At 36.3% G+C, this 20,523-nt stretch overlaps 1 protein-coding gene across 2 annotated transcripts in view; it reads right to left on the minus strand.

Annotated features, from left to right (window-relative positions):
• Positions 1–333: 333 nt before the first annotated feature.
• The window catches only part of SEPTIN10 (septin 10), a 29,217-nt gene continuing 9,027 nt past the window's right edge, over positions 334–20,523 (minus strand). Inside the window, exons 4-11 of one of the 2 annotated variants that reach the window (XM_026096943.2) lie at positions 19,372–19,558; positions 14,086–14,247; positions 11,682–11,778; positions 10,953–11,121; positions 8,112–8,177; positions 5,204–5,336; positions 2,391–2,581; positions 334–1,191 (exon numbers count right to left, since the gene is read on the minus strand). In XM_026096943.2, the coding sequence (XP_025952728.2) occupies positions 1,182–1,191; positions 2,391–2,581; positions 5,204–5,336; positions 8,112–8,177; positions 10,953–11,121; positions 11,682–11,778; positions 14,086–14,247; positions 19,372–19,558 (1,015 nt within the window). In that variant the 3' untranslated portion in view covers positions 334–1,181. The remainder of the gene's footprint in view (positions 1,192–2,390; positions 2,582–5,203; positions 5,337–8,111; positions 8,178–10,952; positions 11,122–11,681; positions 11,779–14,085; positions 14,248–19,371; positions 19,559–20,523) is intronic. The other variant, XM_064503547.1, reaches the window with a different exon arrangement.

A 20,523-nucleotide genomic window follows, 5' to 3' on the forward strand; every position in this document is an offset into this window, starting at 1 on the left:
GAATTGGCAGTTTATAACCCTTTCCTGGTCAATGAAGGGTTTCTATATCTTATCATATACTCCTTCCCATTCTAACAGAATGGAAGAAAAACAATCTTGTATTCATATGCATCCCTGTGTGAATAAAATTGAAAAATCCTGGTCATAATTAGTGACATAGGACAAGTCACATTGCTTGTCTGACACAGCATGCACTATCACCTCTTTTTTAATCAACAAACCACATCAGATGCTTTAAACAGATAACAAACATTTACGTTTTCTAGTTTAACATGAATATTTACTCTGTTTTTAATAGTAAGGGGAGGAAAGGAGGAAGAACCACAGAAACACTTAAGCAAAACCAATATGTTTTATTTCTCTCAAGTTAATATTTTATTTAAAAGTAGTCACACAAAACAAATTCAGAGAATTGCACTTTTATAGAATGTTTCCAATTAGTTCTAACTACTAGAAAGACAGAAACTATTTTAAACTTGCTTTAACCTGAAGCTCTTGAAGTTAATGCTTTTTGTAAAGTTTAGCCTCTTGCTGTGACTGCAAAGTCACAAGCATTAAGTTACAGATACTTTCCAAACTAAATTAGTAATGTCAGATAAACTAGCATGTAACACAACAGCACTGCAAAAATATCTGATAAATTTTGATTAGAAAGATTCTATCCAAAAATTAGGACAGTGCTTGTTTATAAGCTTATAAATGAATTCTTGTCAGCAAAATCAGTAAGTAGCTGAATTATGTCAACAGTTGTATTAAATATTATTTAGTAGATTAACATACCATATAAAAATAACTCTTGAGAAAGGTTATATTAGATATATTCACTAAATACTTCTGTACTATGGCATTCATATGAGTGAAACAGTTTATGGCATGGACATTTTCCTTCATACAATGCATAAAAATTGAATGTAATTTGGCCACATGTATGTAAAGCAAGTGCATAACAAGGCAGCTGCGTAATAGAAAGTCCATGAAGACATATTAACGTGACAGTAATCACAGCACCATATGCATATAGATCATACTTTAAAAAATCTTCTCTTGTAGCCTGCAGTAATAAGAGACATTTTCCAAATTCTTTCAGTAAAAAACAGCAACTCCTTCCCCTTCAAAAGCACACTGTGAATCACAGCTTCCTTGAGAGAAATTATCAACATTTGCTTCCTCTATCATCAGTATTACGTAAAGCTGGAAGTGAAAAACAAAAACAAAACATATGAACTATAACATACTCTGAAGAAGTAAAGCTAAATCAGAGGAAGCAAATCTAAAAGTCCTCTGAACTGAAGTACTCATTGTACTATAATATATGACTGTCATTACCAAGAATTCTACTTTCACATGTGAAACTTGAAAAAGGATTCTAGCAAAAAGGAATTTAGTAACATTTCTTGAAATGCAACAAGTTTTGGCAAAGCTACAGAACAGGCTGCTACCATACACCCAGAAAAAGTCAAATTTGACTTCTTGACATTTGTGAAATAAGTGCACGTGTTTTTCATTATCTAGCAGTTATGCTTAATTTATGCATCAAAAATCTGCTTTCAATTGCAGTATAACATTACTGCAGAAAGCCTTTTGTTGGTTAAAGTTGTAATCTACCAAAAACAGAAATTTTTTTTTGCTTCTTTTCTTGTTTTATTTACTTTTTTGACTTTTTTCCTTGTTTTTGTCATTCAACTCACTAGCTATATAGGAAGAAAATGGGCATTTCATTCTGGAGACTACCTTTGAATGTATTTCTAAAATTTCACAATTAACTGAAGCTTTTCTTTTAGGGAGAAAGAGGAAAAAAGGTATATGAGGGAGAAAGATCAATATTTTCTGAAAGTGAAATGTCAAGTCATATTCACTACTCAGTGCAATTTTACAGTCAATTTTACCAATCCCTCTTCTCAAAAACCTGTAATAGGAAGATACAACTATGGTTATGGGACAGCAGCAGACTGCTTCATAAAACTAATATATCCTACATTCAGAAGTTGAGTACCGCATTCAGACACTTTTTCTGGGATTCCCTGGGTAAGTTCCTCTCCCTCTCTAACTTCTCCCTCTCACTTTGTTCATGCACATTCACAATTTCTTCATCTCTGATATCAAAGCACAGGAATTCAAGTCGAAAACCTTGGTCCCTTCATGGAAAAAGAAAAAAATGCTCACAGAACATACAATAATTACTCCAAAAGTAAATTTTAGAGCCAGTGATTCAAGCATGATGGTTTGGGGTTTTTTTGTTTTGGTTTTTTTTAAACATACTTCTATCCTCTTATTGCATAACAGAATATGAGCACATTTATACCTTTTCAAAAAGTCACTAAAATTTGTGTTTTAAAAGTGAAACATGATTTTTTTTTATTGCTACCCCAATGACTAGCGTGAGCACTTACTTTTTGCGGTCTTTGTCTTTCTTCAAACTAACAACAGGTGTAGAGACTAATGCTTGTGTTTGGAGTAATTCAGCAGTAGCTTTCTTTTTAATAAACATAGCCATTTCATCCTCTAGAACTCTTCTGTTTTTTTCTAGTTTCAGCCTCTCTTCTTGATGTAGTCGCTTAAGATGTTCAAATTTAGCCTGTATCTGTTGAGAGAAAGCACAGAAACTGCATTTCCAACTAGCTACACAAGGTGGTGATACCACAATATAAAAAACACTAAAATTAAAAATAGTAACAGCTACTGAACTTGTGTTAAAAATTACATGAAATGGCAGTTCTTTTAAGACGACTGAAAAAGAGCAATCCGGAAAAATGATCACTTAGATCATTCTCATTTTGGATGCTAGGCTACTTCACATAAAGTAAGGGTGGAAACCATGGAAGGCACTAAGTGAGTATTAGATTTACTACAGGATATATCGTCATTAGATCAAAAATAAACAGTCCTTTGGAAAGAAACAATTACCAACAAAATGATTAAATTAGGATCTGTCAGGTAGAAGTTGCCTCCCTAAAACCAGATGAGCAAGGAACCATCCATTTTTTAGTTACACAGGTATTTAAATATGCTTATTAATTACATGTATATATTAATATGTATACACACAATAAATCTGGTTTGGGGAATTATTCTTGAGCTCCCAGAAGCTAGCTGCTTTTCTACAAGAATTGTTCTTTGACTGTTCTTTTGACATATTAATGGATTTTACTCCAAAGATGCATTTGCATAGTATGCTAAAACTGACCAAGTTGTGCAGGATAACCAAACAGTATTCCCCTGCACCCTTCCTCACCTCCCATCTGCCCCCTACACACTCTTCTAGCATCTTGCTTCTGTACCTGCGTGACCAGATGGATCAAGGGGCTGATCAGGCTGAAAAAAAACTATAACCCTATCAAAATATCCCTGAGCTTCAACCATGTTGTATCTCTGATCCACCTATCTACACAAGCCACACTGGCATAAAAATCAGAGATATTTCCTTCTTTTACAGAGAGGAAAGTAAGAAATAACTAAAATTATAAACATAGCGGTACATCTGCTCTACACAGAAGAGCTGTCTGAGATTTTAAGTGGAAGGGTGTGTGCGTGTTTTTTCACAGCAAGAATTAATCAGATGCATTGCAAAAACAGGTATACCAATAAAAATACTCAGGGTAGAAACAAGCAGGGTAAACAACTGCACCATTCAGGAGCAGTAAGGCTGTACATTGTAACCACAAAGTGCATGAAGGGAGCAAAATCAATCTTGGATACTACAGAAACTCCTGTTTTTCTTTAGTTTCCATGTATTCATACACATATCTGGGAGAAGAAACAGCAAGAGAGTACATGATAAACGTTCCTTAGAAGTGACTGCATGATCACTTTCCCATACCAGGTACTGGGTGAAGGGCGGGGGGGGGAGGAAATCAGGCTAATATCTGTAACATGCTGGAACACGCAGAGCTCAAAGAAATCACCTGGTATAAATCACAGACAGAAGATACCAAAGAGTATCAGAGACACTGCATAAAACTCAGCTGAATCTGCTCTGAACATGGCCAAGTATTCTTCCTAGTAGATAGTCTCACAGTGAAAAGGACTGAACCTGATTCTATTCTCCACAAACAGCACAGGAAATTTAACAGATTTAGAAAACCAAGCATTAAACCCTCTTCATATTTGAAACGATGCATCTGAACACCTCACAGAACTGTTACAGCTTTGCTGGGAGACTGAGGTACAGAAGTAGGTGTTGCTAAATATATACAGGTTTCCAATTTTAATTAAACCAGTGTTTGAATATAAATACGCATGATAAGAGTCTGGCAGAAAGTAGATGCGAAGATCCTCTTTTGTCAGTCCAGCTTGATAGGACTAAATCTTTAACAACATATTCAGGATATGTTCCACATCTCCAAATATTCCAAGTATTTGACATATTTCTTATTAAACATGGATTTAGAAGGTGCAATATATTAAGATTTTTCAGTGGCTGCTAAAACTATTATGTTATTTGGAAATAGATAAGATTAAAAAAAGAAATCCTTCAACCTCTCAACACAAAGGCTGCACTTTAAATTTAGTAACTGAAGCTGGAGATCACACAGGTATATGACCCACTATCATATCCACTACTGTCTTCCAAAACTGAATCCCTTCTTCACTCTGCAAGTGTGAAGAGCACAATCCCTCATGGGATGAGGGGGGAAGGGGGGAAATCTCAGACAACAGCTGTTACAGTGTCTTTTTTTTTTTTTCAAACCCTCACCACAGAACTTATCTCTACCATAATGCACAAAGAAAATTGCAACTTTATAATCTTATAATAACTAGGTGATGGATGGCTGCAATCAACTGCAAAAATGTGATTTTTAGAAGCCCCAGCACATAGCCTACTCTTCCAGCACCCTATTTCTGAAAAGCACCTACTGTGCTGACATGCCATACCAATGTTTCTCAGACTACTGAGAAAGGAAGGCTAAGAAAAACACAACAGTTATATTTATCACTCTCCTGCTACTTCATCTTTCGTCCCATCCACCACCTTGTCCCACCTATCCACCAACCCTTTAGACCACAAGCTCCCTCCTTCCAGGGGAGACTACCATTTATTTGCTTGCATCTAGCACTGCATAATCAACCTCCTTTTGATTCTAAGCACTACTGCCATCTAAATATTAGGAAATCATAAATATCAACTAGCTGCGATTCTGCTAAGTGCTCAACTTAAGTGTTCCAAATCTCAGCGCACAAACTCAAGACAGACAGGAATGCTTACTTCTTGCTCTGCTTCTTTCAATATTGCTTCTTTTTCCTTCACTCTCTGCACAAACACTTGTCTCATCTCCTCCTCTTTCCTCTGCATCTCAATGTAGAACTCATGCCTCTTCGCCTCATAGGCCTCCTGTAGACTGAAGTCCAAAAATGTAAACAAGTCTCCAGCATACTGCTTTGTTCAACGTGGAAAACTCTATCTGGGACACTCATTAAAAAATTTATAGTCAAAAATATACACATCTATAGCTCCCTACATAAAAAGTCATAAATGAACCTAAATAGAAGCAAGGGTCTTACCTTTGTAAATTTTGGTTTAAGTAAAAATTATTTAAGCTATCAGCTCCGAGGCAATACACATTTCAAACTACAGCATTATAGGAATCTCAGCTTCTAAAATATGGAGTTATAACTTTCTGCCTCTAACATGCATAATCTTTTCCTTTAAGTTACTTGTTAACAAGACACTCAAATTGCCAGAAAAAATCCCCAAGAATTTCCACATTGTGAAACCTCCAAACTTAAAATAGAATGTTAAAAAAACAAAGCATCTGGAGCATTAGCAAAACTAAAAAATTGATTATTTCCATATGAAAAAGGAAAGACAATAATGAAACCTTTAAAACATATACCGCTCCTTACATGTCAGAACTTAAACATAGCAGAGCTGCATAAATAGATAATAAATACAATTTCCTAAATATTCCAATATCCAAAAGATAGGATTACTTTCCAACATGCATCAAAAACCTCAAGACTGCTTGTTTCTTTCTGAATCCCCTCTCACAAAAGCTAATGTATTCTATACTAACCATATTTATATTTGAAACTATATAAATGCAAATTAGTTCAGGTCATTGAGCCAACGTCTGGCAACAGAACAAACTGACAAGTAATTAAAAAATTTCTTTATTTGTAAGTCTATGCCTCTGTTCACATTGCTTTTTAAAAAAGTTACTCTACTACACATTCCAATATGCAAGGCAATTGTATTCCTCCAAAAAATGGATATTGGAAATTGAAGAACTTCTTTCATATCAAAGCTACCTAGCAAATGGAAAGATATTGGTAATTTATTCAAATACTTCTTGTTATTGCTGCCACCGCTACCACCACAGTGCTGGCAGAAAAAGCTCTACTTCTCTTTCTTGCTAGGAATTTCTCTTTCCATGGAAAAAGGAATGCAGCTTGCACACAGATGTACCTCATACACCAAAGAACACAGTACCTTTAGAAAGCATGCCTCCTCAGAGTTACCAGTTTTTCCAACAAAACATTTATCATCCAACTTTTTTTCTTTTTTAAGTCAGAAGCTTCCACAAGAATGGAGCTGGTGGATCAGAGCTACACCACTGGTTATAAATTAGAAAAACAAAAGAATCTGTCCAGTATCTTGTAGGAAATAAGCCTTACAAAAGGATCAAGACAATGGTAGTGTTCGCCCTCTCTTCTGGGGCTATTTCCGGGTCCCATTCTTCTCTTTAACATTTCCTGAATGCTGACTAGCCATCCTCTCTCAGCTATCACCCTTTGTCAGCTATCTCATGCCTTCCACGCTGATGTAAAAAATATGTATCAAATATTTAAAATTGTTTTTTACTTTAAATCTATTTAAATACACTGAAAATGGATATTTAAATATCTTATGAACATACATATGTATACACACACACACACCCCAACACATCTACTTTTGTACCAATTTTTAAAGTTTCATCTTTAACTGTTTCTATTGAAAGTAAGTTTATAAATGGAAAAAGTTATGGAACCTAAAATCTTAATGATTTAGGTAAACAGTAAGCTGAAACTTCTCTCTCTCTTCTGTATTTAAGTTTATGACTAGAAAGTTTCCCAATCCTAAAGTCACTTATTTTTATTCAAAATAAAATCTAAGCGAGAAGAATCATCTTAAAATTTCATGTGTAAACTTAAAATTTTGCAAGATTTCAAGGTCAGAGCCCCTTTCCTACCCTATCGTACTTGAGCAATACATCGCAGTTAAACAAGCTCAGAAGAACAATCTTCTTTTTATCAGCTGTGAACTAACTTAGGTCAAACCTGAAATTATAACTACCAGGTGAAACGAGGGTATGGTTTTCACACAGGTATATTAATTCACGCTATCTCTAAGTTTAGACAGCATATGTATAACAACAAAACTGAAGCACAGGCTTTTCAAGTACTAGTAATCTCACTACACACATTTTCAGACCCTGTGTCTGCTAACATGCTGACTCAGGGCCAATAAAGCTGCTAAAGCCAATGCTAGACTAGGCTAACATACTGTAATCACACCTTCATTTCATTATGTGGACACCTTTAGACCCAAACCAAGCTAGTTTACCAGGTAAAGCAACAAAGGGGCTCTTTTGAAATTAATATCAGATTAACCTTTCAGATACCAGATTTACTAAGTAATCAGGCTACATGTATAATTTCTTTTTTTTAATCTCCGCTCCCCAGCACTGAAATGTTTTGAAAATCATGAGGACAAAATTAAAACAAATTTCCCCTTTTACGTTTTCATATCAGCAACATAATGATCTGAAGAGACTTCCATTTTAAAGGGAGGGGGGGAGTTAACAGTTCATGAGAATTTATGCCGACACTATCCTTTTAAGATAACTGCATACACTGCAAACAGTAAAAGGCTTCTTACTTTACCCAAGACTGGTTTCACTGCTCTTCATACAGTACATTATGAAAAACAAGTTTACAGGTGCTCTCCCTCTTCTGTGGTGGACCCCTAGAATTTTATACTCCTTACTACTCCATTTGCAAAATTAAAAAGTTAAAAGATAGTTATTTAATTTATTCTTATAGACGTTCTGAAGTAAGGGAGGGAAGGGATTTTGAAGAAAGCATACACCTTACTAATCTATTACATACCTCATAACAGCACTATCACCTACCTTTCTACAGAAGCATAGCTGTGACATACAGTTTTTCTATCTGTGTAAGATTTAGGACATGGAAGCCTAAAAACAAAGATGCAAATCAAACAAGTTCTGTTCATAAATAAAAACCCTGGTTTATGTGAATTCAACTCTCAGTGGAAGACAATGTTGCATATTTTGTGCAATTTGGTTTGCACCATTAGAATTTGACAAGACAGATACTTGAACAATATTTTACAGTTTGTTCACTTAAATTTAAAAAAAAAATCTGAAAATTACACATAGGACTTTTTGCATAACATTCCAACATTACTTAAGGTATATCAGATGAAAAAAAAAGTGTAAGTTAACCAGTGACAAGTATTTTTAGCACAGTTCCTTGACCCAATGGCCTTTCAAAGTTAGCAATATAGCAATGCTTAGGATGTGGCAGATCCAAATAGTTACCATTTTCCCAGTAAAGACCTGGAAAAGAGGCATTCTGGATGGGGTTCAGTCTTACCATAAGGAGGTTAAAATATTTAGCTCAAATGCAAAGGTCTACACTGGGTCAAATGAACTCTTTTCCTAAAGTGACTTGTTAAGGAAAAGTCTAATACTCTTTTAGATATGGTAGTTTCCTTTCTCAGAAAGGGTAGCTACATCATATCAACCTTCCTCTGCACGTGAACTTACTGATTTTCCTGAATTCTTCCTGTTTTTTACTTATCATCTTGTATACAGACTGAAAAATAAACATGTTTTTTCCTGAGAACTATAAGGTCTGAATACCCCAGTTTCAGGAAGAATTAAAGCATAGAGTGATTGCTCCAGTTTGGTGCATTCTGTACCATTTCAAGTAACTGAGAAGTTGATGATGAGCAAATCATAATTATGAACACAGAAAAATAACTAGAGAATAATTAACGTCAGAGAATCCCAATGAACAAGTATACGCATAAATATTAATCTCTGCCTATTTTCAACAGACCCTCGCCCTTCAGTTTTCTTCTTCCAAAGGAAGAATGTTCCCTGCAGTAACAACAGAGTTTGGACTCAAAAAAGGACTTTCAAAATGTCCTACTGCAAAGCAGTAATAATCCTGTCCTCCCTTGCAAACATCTAAACTTACTAGGCCTATATATACACACGCACAGAAGTTTGGCTTGAAGCCCTCTTGATGCCTAGATTTTTGTTTTCATCTACACCCCAAGTTTTCCCATTCCAAACATCTCAGCAATTATCTCTTGCTGAAATTGACTTGAATCTAGGAATTTTACAACTTCTCCATCTAAAACTCCTAATAGACCTAACTGAACCATCAATAGCGCAGGACTAGACCATCCACAAAAAAGAGGTCTACCTCCACACTATAACATACTGCTTAAAACCCACAAACCGTCCTCCCAAATATTCTGCTATCCATTAACTTCATTTTGTAAAATTTGCAGTAACATGTTTTCCAAACCTATTGCTGATTGGCTGCTTGAAACCCAAATTATAAGTACATGACTAAGTTTAGCCTTAGGTAGTATTCCATTTATCCCCTTAAGCACCAAATGACAGATTCTTAATTTTTAAAATAGCTTATCGCATATAATTTTTTAATCTGATATGGCATTTGGTCACATGCAATCCTTAATACCTTTCGGAATATCCCAGTACATGACTTAACATGACTACATGACTTCTTTTCATAGAAAAAGGTTTGTATATTGTTTTTGCAAGGTGTATAAATGAGATTCATTATGTTCATAACTGCCCACAAATTTAAATTACGCTAATTATTATTATTATTCAGTTATCCAATTTAACTACATAGTTGTTTGATAAAATCCCAATATAAACAAGGTGTCCTGGAAGCAACAGAATTAATAGCCTAAATTCCTGTGGATGATGTTTTACGTTCTGGTAGTCTTCTCTCAAAGAACATAATATCCAAAGTCCTGCCTATGTCCTTACTTCTTTTTAACTGTACAACTGGTGTCCCTCCATACTTCCTAAATATTCCTAACTTATGGGGAATATCTTGGACCTCTCCAGTGCAATAGCCTGAGGTACTTCCAAGTCATTCATGACCCTCTTACCCTACTGCAATATCCCCAAGCTCCCAAGCATTAAGAGACAGTACCTGCTTCATTCAGAGGTATGGATTTGCTGACAGGTACGTATTGACCATCCTGTTCTAACAGGTAAAACAACTAGACAGGTAGTTGGAAGAGGGGGAATACAGATACAGAAACGGTAAATATCTCCTGCAGAAAGCAGCTTTATTACATGAAACAATCAAGTGTCTCTATGCCTTTGCTTAACTTTCCTTTGGAATCCTCTACTAACTCTCTGTACAGTCTAACAAGACATTTCTTGACCTGAGAAGTCTAGCTAGACATTTGTCATTATGGCAGACAAGGTGGTAAATTAACAATGTAATCAATGGTTTTGTAAAAGTGTTTGATTCAGATCCTTCTGAACTTTGACTCCAATCATCCCATTGTCCAGAATCAAATATTAGTAAGAGAAAAAGCAAAAACAACAAACTCATATGCAATGAAAGTTATTTAAAAGGCATAAAATGTATGTTTCTGAAGAAGACAGACATTCTCCATGATGGAAATTAAAATCCTTACCTTTATTATAAAACAGTAATATTTCAGAAATATAACTAGCTTGTATACCTTTAAAAGCAATGCTCTTATACCCCATATACCGGTCCATCGAGATAAGCGAATGAGCAGGACTATACTTTACTCTGATACAAAAACAATTCCTTCTCCCTGGAAAAACTGTTCTATGTATGAACTTTACTCTGTGTTTGATACAGGCAAACGTGAATTGAATGGATACTGAGAGCCAGCACTGCACATGGAAGTCCCTTACCTGACTGGTTTGTTCTCAGGGTCAGTGTCTCTGAAGCCCATCTCCTCCAGTCTGCAGCGTCTGTACAGCTCATAATGTCGTGCATGAGTCTGTTCTCTTAAGTCTTCCATATTCGTGCAAATGAGCATCTCACGAAGCCTTACAAAGTCGCAGTGGTTCTCATTTTCCACTAATCAGTTAAAAGCAGGAGATTTGATTATTATACACAAGTAGCAAAATTGTCAAAATGTATTTTAAACAGCACTGGGTTTCTTTTATTTTGTTAACTGATTATAACTCCTGCATAAGCTATTCCTTCGTTTATTTTTTATCATGCTTCATCATAATTTCTAATATACACATCCAAGCACTAACTGGAAGTACTGGTGAGCATGGCCCAACACTTCTTGATTTCCTGTTTGAGTTGAACGATAAACTTCTTTTTTTTAATACTTCTGCATTCTAACAATGAAAAAACTTTAAAATTTAGTACTGCTAGAGCTACTTCTACAATACCAACCTACCCAAGTATTACATATACCATCTCACAGCTTGATTCCAAGGATATGTTGATGAAGCTACCAGCTACTGCATACCTCAAATATTAACTGTTACATTTTTAAACTGTTGATGCAAATACAATCAATATGGCATGAGTGGCTAATATAAGCCATCCTTTTTAGTTTTGGTGAATTTTATATTTTAACAAAAAAGTTCATTCTCATAAAAATACCTTGAGAATTCATTTACCTTGCACAATGCCCCACGGGTACTGACGAGCTTTCACCATTTTGTTTCCAACTTTCACCTCTTCTGTACTTCCTACTACAGCAAACGGTAAATGTCCCTGTAAGAGTCACATCCATACAGTTTTATCTCTTATCATTCTTACATAAGAATGGCAAAGCAAATAGTTGAAAACTGAAGGAAAAGAAAAGTATGTCTTCAGGAAAATCCAAAAGGTTGTAGCCATAAAACAGTTTCAAACCAAAAAAAAAAAAAATCAATCTAAATAGATCAGTAGCTAATCAAGCTACTGATACAGAAGTCAAACTACAATACAAAACTGGGAGGAGTGGCTGGGAGGAGTGGCTGATACAGCAAATGGTTGTGCTTCTATTCAGAGGGACCTTGACAGGCTGGAGAAACGGGCTGACAGGAACCTCATGAAGTTCAGCAATGGGAAATGCCAAGTCTTGCACCCCAGGAGGAATAATCCCATGCACCAATAGGCTGGGGGCCAACCAGCTGGAAATCAGCTTTGCAGAAAAGGCCCTGGTTGTCCTGGTAGACAACAGGTTGAGCACGAGCCAGCGATGTGCCATTGTGGCAAAAGCAGCCAACAGCATCCAGGGCTGCATTAGGAAGGGTGTCATCAGCAAGTGGGGGAAGGTGATCCTTACCCTCTACTCAGCCCTGGTGAGGCCACATCTGGAGTGCTAGGTCCAGTTCTGGGCTCCCCAGTACAGAAGGCACATGGACACACTGGAGAAAACCCAGCAAAGGACCACAAGATAATTAAGGAATCAGAATATCTGAAATATGAGCAGAGGCTGAGAGGACTGGGACTGTTTAGCCTGGAGAACAGGAGCCTTGGGAGGGTGTATTGTGGGGGGAAGGTATCTGTGGTACGTGATGAGGGGAGTAAAAAACACAGAGCCAGACTGTTCTCAGTGGTGCCCAGTGACAGACAAGAGGCAACTGGCACAAACTGAAATACAAGAAATTCCATTTAAATGTAGGAAGAATTTTTTACTGTGAGGGTGGTCAAACACTGGAACAAGTTGCCCAGAGAGGTTGCTGAGTCTACATCCTTGGAGATACTCAAAACCTGACGGGACATAGTCCTGGGCAGCCTACTCTAGCTGACCCTGCTTGAGCAAGTGGGGTTGATCTAGATGATCTCCAGAGGTCCTTCCAACCTCAGCTATTCTGTGATTTTGTGAAGTCCCAGCTTGCCAAGACACTAAGGGAACTCTGAGGCTTCAGCAGAAGATCAGAAACATACTCCTGCTTTTCAAAGCTTAGTACAATTATCACTGAGCACATCAGGAAGCAGTGTTTGAGAAGGGTGCTCACCATGCTCTAAATGAGAAAGGCCAGTAAATAAAGTCTCTCTAGAACACATCCCTCTAATTTACATGGACCCAAAGCTGACGTTACCAGCAATAGTCATGACACAATCACAGGCTTAAACCTAAGGTATTGTTACTGTTAGGGGCACTGCCAAGTGGCCAGAAATACAGCCTGGGTACTGTCTGTTTGACCCACAACTACTGTCCCAAAAAAATACTATTAACTGGAAAAAAAATCATTAGAAGAACATGAAATTGGCCAAGTTCCAGAAAAAAGCCTTTCCTCACAGTAAAAGGATCTGCTGCTGAATGACAGACTACCCATTCTCACCCCTGGCACAAGTGACAGACGTTGGAATTGCGGATCCATATACCTCAGCATACCAGTTCCTTCTCCCTACTTCGAAGCTTAAGAACATATACACATGAACAGCAAATTCAAACAGAGTGCTCAAAACAGAGAACACTAGCTTCAAAAGTCTAGTTTAAGCTGACAGATACTGCTGAAAGAATCTGGAAGCGCAACAGTATTAAAAAAAAAAAGCCATAATTCTATCTGACATTTTATCCCCCAAAACATTTGGAAGGAAAGTAATAAATAAAAGGGAAAAAGTAGATGGAAAAAAGATTTGCCATCATAACAAAAAAAAAAATCAGAGAAAAATGGAGAAATGAGGGACTTGAATATCTTCCCTAACAGATGTAAGGTGGTATTCACTGAGGAAAGAAGCAAAGCCGATCTGTCTGTGTTAAGAATTATGTATTGATTAACCAGAAATTAGAATAAGTAATTTGAGTGAGATCCTCTTTACTTTTCTGTTCTTAAGCACAGAAAAAAAGAAAAGCTTCCTAAAACAAGTGGGATCAACAGCAGAGGGACAGGAAGATTTGTGAAGGAGAAAGAACACAAGAACAAATGAGTTTTGCCTCAAGCATAAGGAGAGAGAAAAATAAACATGTAGCTTGTTACAAATACAAAACCATAAGCACCAAAATAACCATGAAAGAGCAGACACGAAACATAGCAATAGAGATGGTGCTTTAGAACAAAAATATTAATGCTAAAGCCATTTACTTACATTCATGATGGCATTAATTTTAGAAACGGTTTCATCATCAGTTGGAAACTGGTATATCTGGATGCCATTACTAACCAATTCACTCATGAGTTTGATCTTGAACTTCTGTAGCTCGGTTTTAGAAATGCTGTCTGCTTTGCCTATAATTGGTATAATGTTCACCTATTAATGATAGAAATATATGAAATGTGTAAGGCTTCAATTTTGAGGTGACAACTTTTATACATTAAAATTTTTGGTGATAAGCTTTTTAAAACTTCCCTATCAATCGATAACTGATTGGTTTCATAAACAGCTAATGCAAGCTTCACACACCAAGCAAAATCTATTCACTGGCATCACTTAACAGAGCAACACCACACTATTTAATGAACTTGCTCAAAATTAATTGATTCAGAGAAAAGAATAAGGAAGGAGGTCTCACACAGTGAGTACTCAAAGAAAAGAGCAGCAGCACCTATTTACTAACTAAATGCCAAAAAAGCTATTTTTTAACAGGGTTATAAATATCTACTTTATAGAGCTGGGGGATGTGGTTCAGGCCTTAAATGAAAATCAACCGTTTAAATACACAAACAAAAGGAAGCTGTCAGTACTGAACTCTGCCAACCCCTGTACCTCTTTCTTGGGTTCCTTTCAGCTATAACAACATCTTGTTCACCTCACCACTCTTACCTATAGCTCTTATTCCTCGACACTAACGCAGCAGTGTTTCACAAGTCTCTGCTGGCAAGAGAAGAATGATGAAGACTCAAGAATCTTCCTTACCAGTTTTTACACTAATTATTCAGAATTCAAATTCAAGCCTACTAATGTAAGTTACCAACAGTTATGACAATAACCTGGTATTTTTAATAATACTTCGGCATCTACTACCTTCCTATCATCACTCCAAAATATACATTTTTCGTAACATGATACAAAGAATTAATGTCCAAATATTTTAGTCACTTGAACAGCACAAACAATTCTTCCAGATTTCAGGACACAGTTTTTCCAGAGTTCCTTGATGAGAAATGCAAAAAGAGAACAAAACAAAACCCACCACATGCATACTCTCTTCATTCTTCTGAATATTCTTTCTAAACATAAAATTCTAATCATGGAATCTCATTAACTGATTAAAAAAAAAAAACACAATATGAAAAGTCTTCCCAAAACACTAAAACATGTCACAAGAGAAAAAAAAAAGAAAGTAGTAACAATAGACACTAAGTCACTCAGAGAAACAAGCCTCTTGGAAAGGTAACTACTTACGCTGACAAATATTTGCAAGGAAGATCATAGCCTATCATATCAATACTTCAGGAATATTTCATGAAAATTAAGTTTGTCTCCCCACCACCGCAATTCTAGACAAAACCCATGAATGTTCTGGTTGCAGAAAAATTCTCTCAAATTCAGCAACATTAAAATGAAACAAACTTTTTTTTTTTTAATTAGAAGCATCTCATCCTCACATTCCTTTTATTTTCCCACCCGTATGGCACTTTCCTCCCCAATTTCCTCCAGTGCAAATACCTTACTTACAATTAAAAAGCCTAATTCAGACAAGTGGATTACAAGATTTAGCAATTTTTTAAAGTATGCTTTCCATCTGTATTAAACAAAATGTCTAAAAGAGAAGCATACCAACCCTAAAATAAGACTTCCAAGACTACCTGACTACAGTCCTTAATTATGCAGCCTAAGTACGTACGTGGTAAAATATCGAAAAATCAGATAAAATGATAGAATTTCTTTTGATGACTGAGTTAATTTAGGACTATAAGAACAACCTAATACAACTATGAAAAATTCACAGCTTCATTCAAATTAGCTGAGGTAAAACAGCTTAGGTTTTCCACTATACAGCGTTAAACCTGGATGAACAACAGAGCCCTCAGACCTTCACTCTGCTAACCTTCACTCTGTCTTAGGACCTCAACACGAAAGTTTCTCAAGTACTCATTAACTGGGAAAGACTTGCTTGCACAGTGAATAGCAGAAAAACTACTGAGGAGACAAGTAACAAAAGAAAAGCAAAATCACCACAAACTGTGATTACAGCTGTCAAGATTGATGTTAAACCGCAACTGTTCTATTAAAATCGAAAAGCAACATTCCTCTGGCTTTAGAAGCAAAAGAAGTTTTATCTTTGCTTAATCTTTTAAACAACATTTATTTCTGCTTGCAACATCTAAGATTTACTTGAAAACTGGTATCTCAGTACTTCCATCCACGGACAACATTCATTGTAAGCACACATTTGTATCAGCAAGAGATTTTAACCTGTTTTGGACCACATGGAGATGTGCAAACAATGCAGGGGAGGTGCAGGAACCTTTCTACAGGATCCCAGGTCAGGTGTCCTTACACCCAACCCTTCCCCTGTGCCCCAAGTCCCAGTGCTCTCTCCTTGGCTTCGGAAACCAGCCAACTCTTCCCAGCCTCATCCCCAGCTACCAATTTTCACCACTACCAAACTGAATTTTGCTACAAAACTACAGACCATAATTACATAATCATTTTAACCCCACATAAAAAAAATCTACTCTTACAACAAAAGCAACAGCCCTGCCCTTCCCTTTCCCCTTCCCTGTAGCTGGTCTGTTCCAGGTAGAACTAAATCTGTGCAGCACTAGGGAGACAGATTACCCGATCAGTTCCCTAACCAAGCAAAAATCTTAAGGTTTCAGTTTAAATCAGTTCCCATATTGAGGGAACTGGTTTCCCAAAACACGTAAACACAACAGGAGGAAGCAGCTGAGACTGCCTCATTCAGTAGCAATGCATAATCATGTTTCATTAAAATGACCATAAAAAATCACCAAGATAAACCTTAAACTTCATCCACGCACATTATTTCACTCTTTGCAGTATCAAGTGATTTACCCAAATCTAGCCCTCTGATCATCCTTCTGTCTGAAAGATAACATATCATTGTTTTTCCCCACAATTAGAAACCATATTATTACTCTAAATTAAGGTTTTCATGTAACACCGTACAGCATAAGGATGCAGCAGATGTTTTGGCATTAGAGAAGGAAAAATACATATACTTGGAATTATTCCTGGCTGATATCTTGCAGGCTGATTTATGTATATTTGTAGGCATCTGCATGTTAAGATTTGTATTGAACTCTCAAATACATAATCTTCTGGTTGAATGTTTTGGTGGCATGATTACCTCCAAATTCCCAATTTCCATGCAGTAAATCTGTACAGATCAGGACAAGAATTTCCAAAGACTATTCATGAAGAAAAAAATCCAAAACCCCACAAGATACACTCACGTAATTTCCTGACTTCATAGTCATCTGTACATAATTCTGCAAAAATACAGGTATGTTACCTGAATAGTTACTAGTTCACAGCAAGAAAGCATGCAGAAGCAGATTTCCTTGATCTCTGAATGAGAACTGGCTGATCTCTACTGACCTAGTCCTAAGCAAAACTACAGGACTTTCTAATGTCTGAAAGTTAGACGCCAAGTTTTTGGCTAGTCATTAAATTTATAAGCAATGGAAAAAAAATGAATTGTCCTCAGATATGCCTGTTTTTCTTCAACAATTAAAAACAGAATATAGGATGAGCCCATCCTGTTCCAAGTATCCTCTTTACCTCTGATTTGTGTAATCTGGCCTTGTTTTGTAGCAAATAGACATAACAAATGCATAACAGTATATACTGCAGCTGATTTAGGAAGTAGAAACTGAGGACAGCCTCTGATGTAGATTTATACACTTGATATAAACTTTCTGCTGTACCACCTTCTCTTTATGGAATACTGCACTCAAGTGAATCAGCCCAGGAACTTTCACATCCTGGGAACTACCACTAGGAGAACACAGTACTTAATGCATCACAGACACATTCCATAACGAGATGGAAACCAAACTAGAGCAAATATATATACACACATTTTTCTCATGTGTGTGTATACATATATATATCTGTGGTAAGATCAGAAAGTAGAATCCACTGCAAATGGATAGAACAACGACGTTATACGCAATTTTCTTTCTGAGCCAAAGCAAAGCCCAAAATATTCAAAGTAGGTGGCTAGAACCTAAAATTCCACAGAGCAGAATTATTTTTATCCTGATGGAAAGACATTTTTCAGGATGCTGGGAATCACGGACCTATTTATTCCTCTTTTGGAAGAGGCACACTGCTCTTAAGGGATTTCAATCTTCACTAAAAAGCCAGCACAACCAAGAAACCAGTTTTGTGGTTTAGCACAACCTCCAGCTTCACAGCTCAAAGAAACAACCCTACTCGCCCCTATCTGCCCCCCTCCTCTTGTCCCCACTCTATGCTATTGAGAAAGATCAGAATACAGAATTGGTTAAAGCTGTGCCACCCTGCACACCAAATTCATCATCAAACAAAATTACAAAAATATTGAATGGGCTCATCAATCACAAAGCTGAAATAGACGGCTGATTTAACTCTCATCTTGAAGAAAAATCTCATGAACAAGGAAAGGCAGAGAAGAAAATTTAGCAGGAGAGGCTCAACTAAAGCACAAAGGGAATGGCAATTTATAGGAGCAGAGACACATTGAAGTTTTCAAATTTCTCAAAATTTTAACAAATTAAAACCAAATGATACAGGAGTCCTTAAAATGGGTTAAACATTTAGCTTCATCCACTTCACATAACCTCACTTTAGGAAGAAAGCTAAGAATTTGGAAAGTGCAGGTAATTACACTGAAAACTACTATTTTAAAGCTTTCAAAAAAAATCAGGACATGAAGTTTAGAACACTGATTCAGCCTATCTTAGAGAAAGCCACACTGGGAGAATTTTATTCTTCGTGGCACTTGCCTCTTCCGTTACTATAATAAACTTCTTCATAGTGCTACAAAACTGTTTCATACACCAACAAATCCTGCAGATTTCCAGCAGCCCCAAACATTTGATAATGAACTAGAAATAAGCTTTATTAAAAAGGTTACAGCACATGTGGAGGTCACTCTATCCAATCAGGATAAGATTTTAAACGGTTTGTTACAAAAAGAAAAAAATTATGCACTACTTTTTAAACTTGCTGTGCTTCTTTTTTTAACCTTGTCTTAAAGGGGACGTGTCTCTCTGTCCTTTCAATTTGTAAATAAATAGGTGATGAACTGCAAGCTACTTGCTGAGCCAACCTATTCTGAACGTAAGGTGCACCAGTACTAAAAACAAACAAACAAAAACCCCACACAGTTACAGAACTGAAAGGTGCTAGAGGAGCTAGAAGCTACAAGAGGCTTCAAAAAACATGACAAATTCTTATAACTCTGTTTCAGATTCTTACCTTGCTGTCAAGACTTTTCATGGTTAACAAATCTAGAGTTTTAAGGGAATGGCCTGTAGGTGAAGTGAAATAGAGGCAGACATGGATGCGAGTATCATGGTAGCTATGCAAAGAACGTTTAATTTTCAGTTCTTCCTGGAGATAGGCTTCAAATTGTGCATCTATATAATCCACTATTGGCTGATAGCTGGAAGAAATAAAATAAATTTCAACAACCAGAGATTAGCTACTCCTAAGCAGAGCAAGACTTAGAAGGAAATTCCTGCCTTACTGTCTTGTGGATTTTTGCTTTACATTCCAACAGGATGCTCAACTATCTACATAGTAGAAAAGAAAATTAAATGTACTGAATAATCTTAGTTTCTGAGACGCTACTTGAAGAATGGGAACTGCGTAGTTGTTAAAATATTCCCTAGCTACTATTAGTGAAAAAGCTATGTATAATTACTTCTGCTTGTTACTGATCTTCCCAAGCAATGTTTTATAAACTTTTGTAATCAAGCTGTGCAACTAAAGAACTCTTAGAAATACAAGAAAAGAAATAACATGCAATTACCACTGCCAAGAAATAGGACTTCTTGTATCTTCTGAAGATGAAGTACTGTACATGAGAGACCTCTTAACCAATAAACACATTAAAAAGGAAGAACACAAGAGAAGAATGAAAATTCGATTTGCAATATAAGTGCAGTTTAAGTATTCTTTATCCTGCTTAAAACCAGACTGTAATCTGTTCTCAAGAAGAAAGTGTTGCTGGATGTATAAACAGCAGGCCCTTACAGTTCTGCTGTTACACGAAGTTGTTAGATACAAAACTAATATAGAAGGATTAAAAGACAGCTCCTTGCAATATAAAGAGTTCTACCACACATTAAAATCTCTGGTGTTTGTATTAAAATTTACTAACATCTCATTCATCTAAGTCACTAACAACAACTATTTTCAATTGTGTCGCAAGCCATAGCTCTCATGATAATCTTAAAATGACTCTCTAACCTTCATTTATACCTACCATCACTTAGGCATTTACCTAACACAAAGGATTACAAAACTTCTTTAGAATTAAGGTGGAAGAAACAAAATTCACTGAAAAACAATTCAATATCTTAAAATCTTTGATTCATAAAAACAGAGACTCAAAACACACTCTGA

The sequence above is a fragment of the Dromaius novaehollandiae genome, chromosome 1, assembly GCF_036370855.1.
Source record: "Dromaius novaehollandiae isolate bDroNov1 chromosome 1, bDroNov1.hap1, whole genome shotgun sequence".
Taxonomy (NCBI): Eukaryota; Metazoa; Chordata; class Aves; order Casuariiformes; family Dromaiidae; genus Dromaius; species Dromaius novaehollandiae.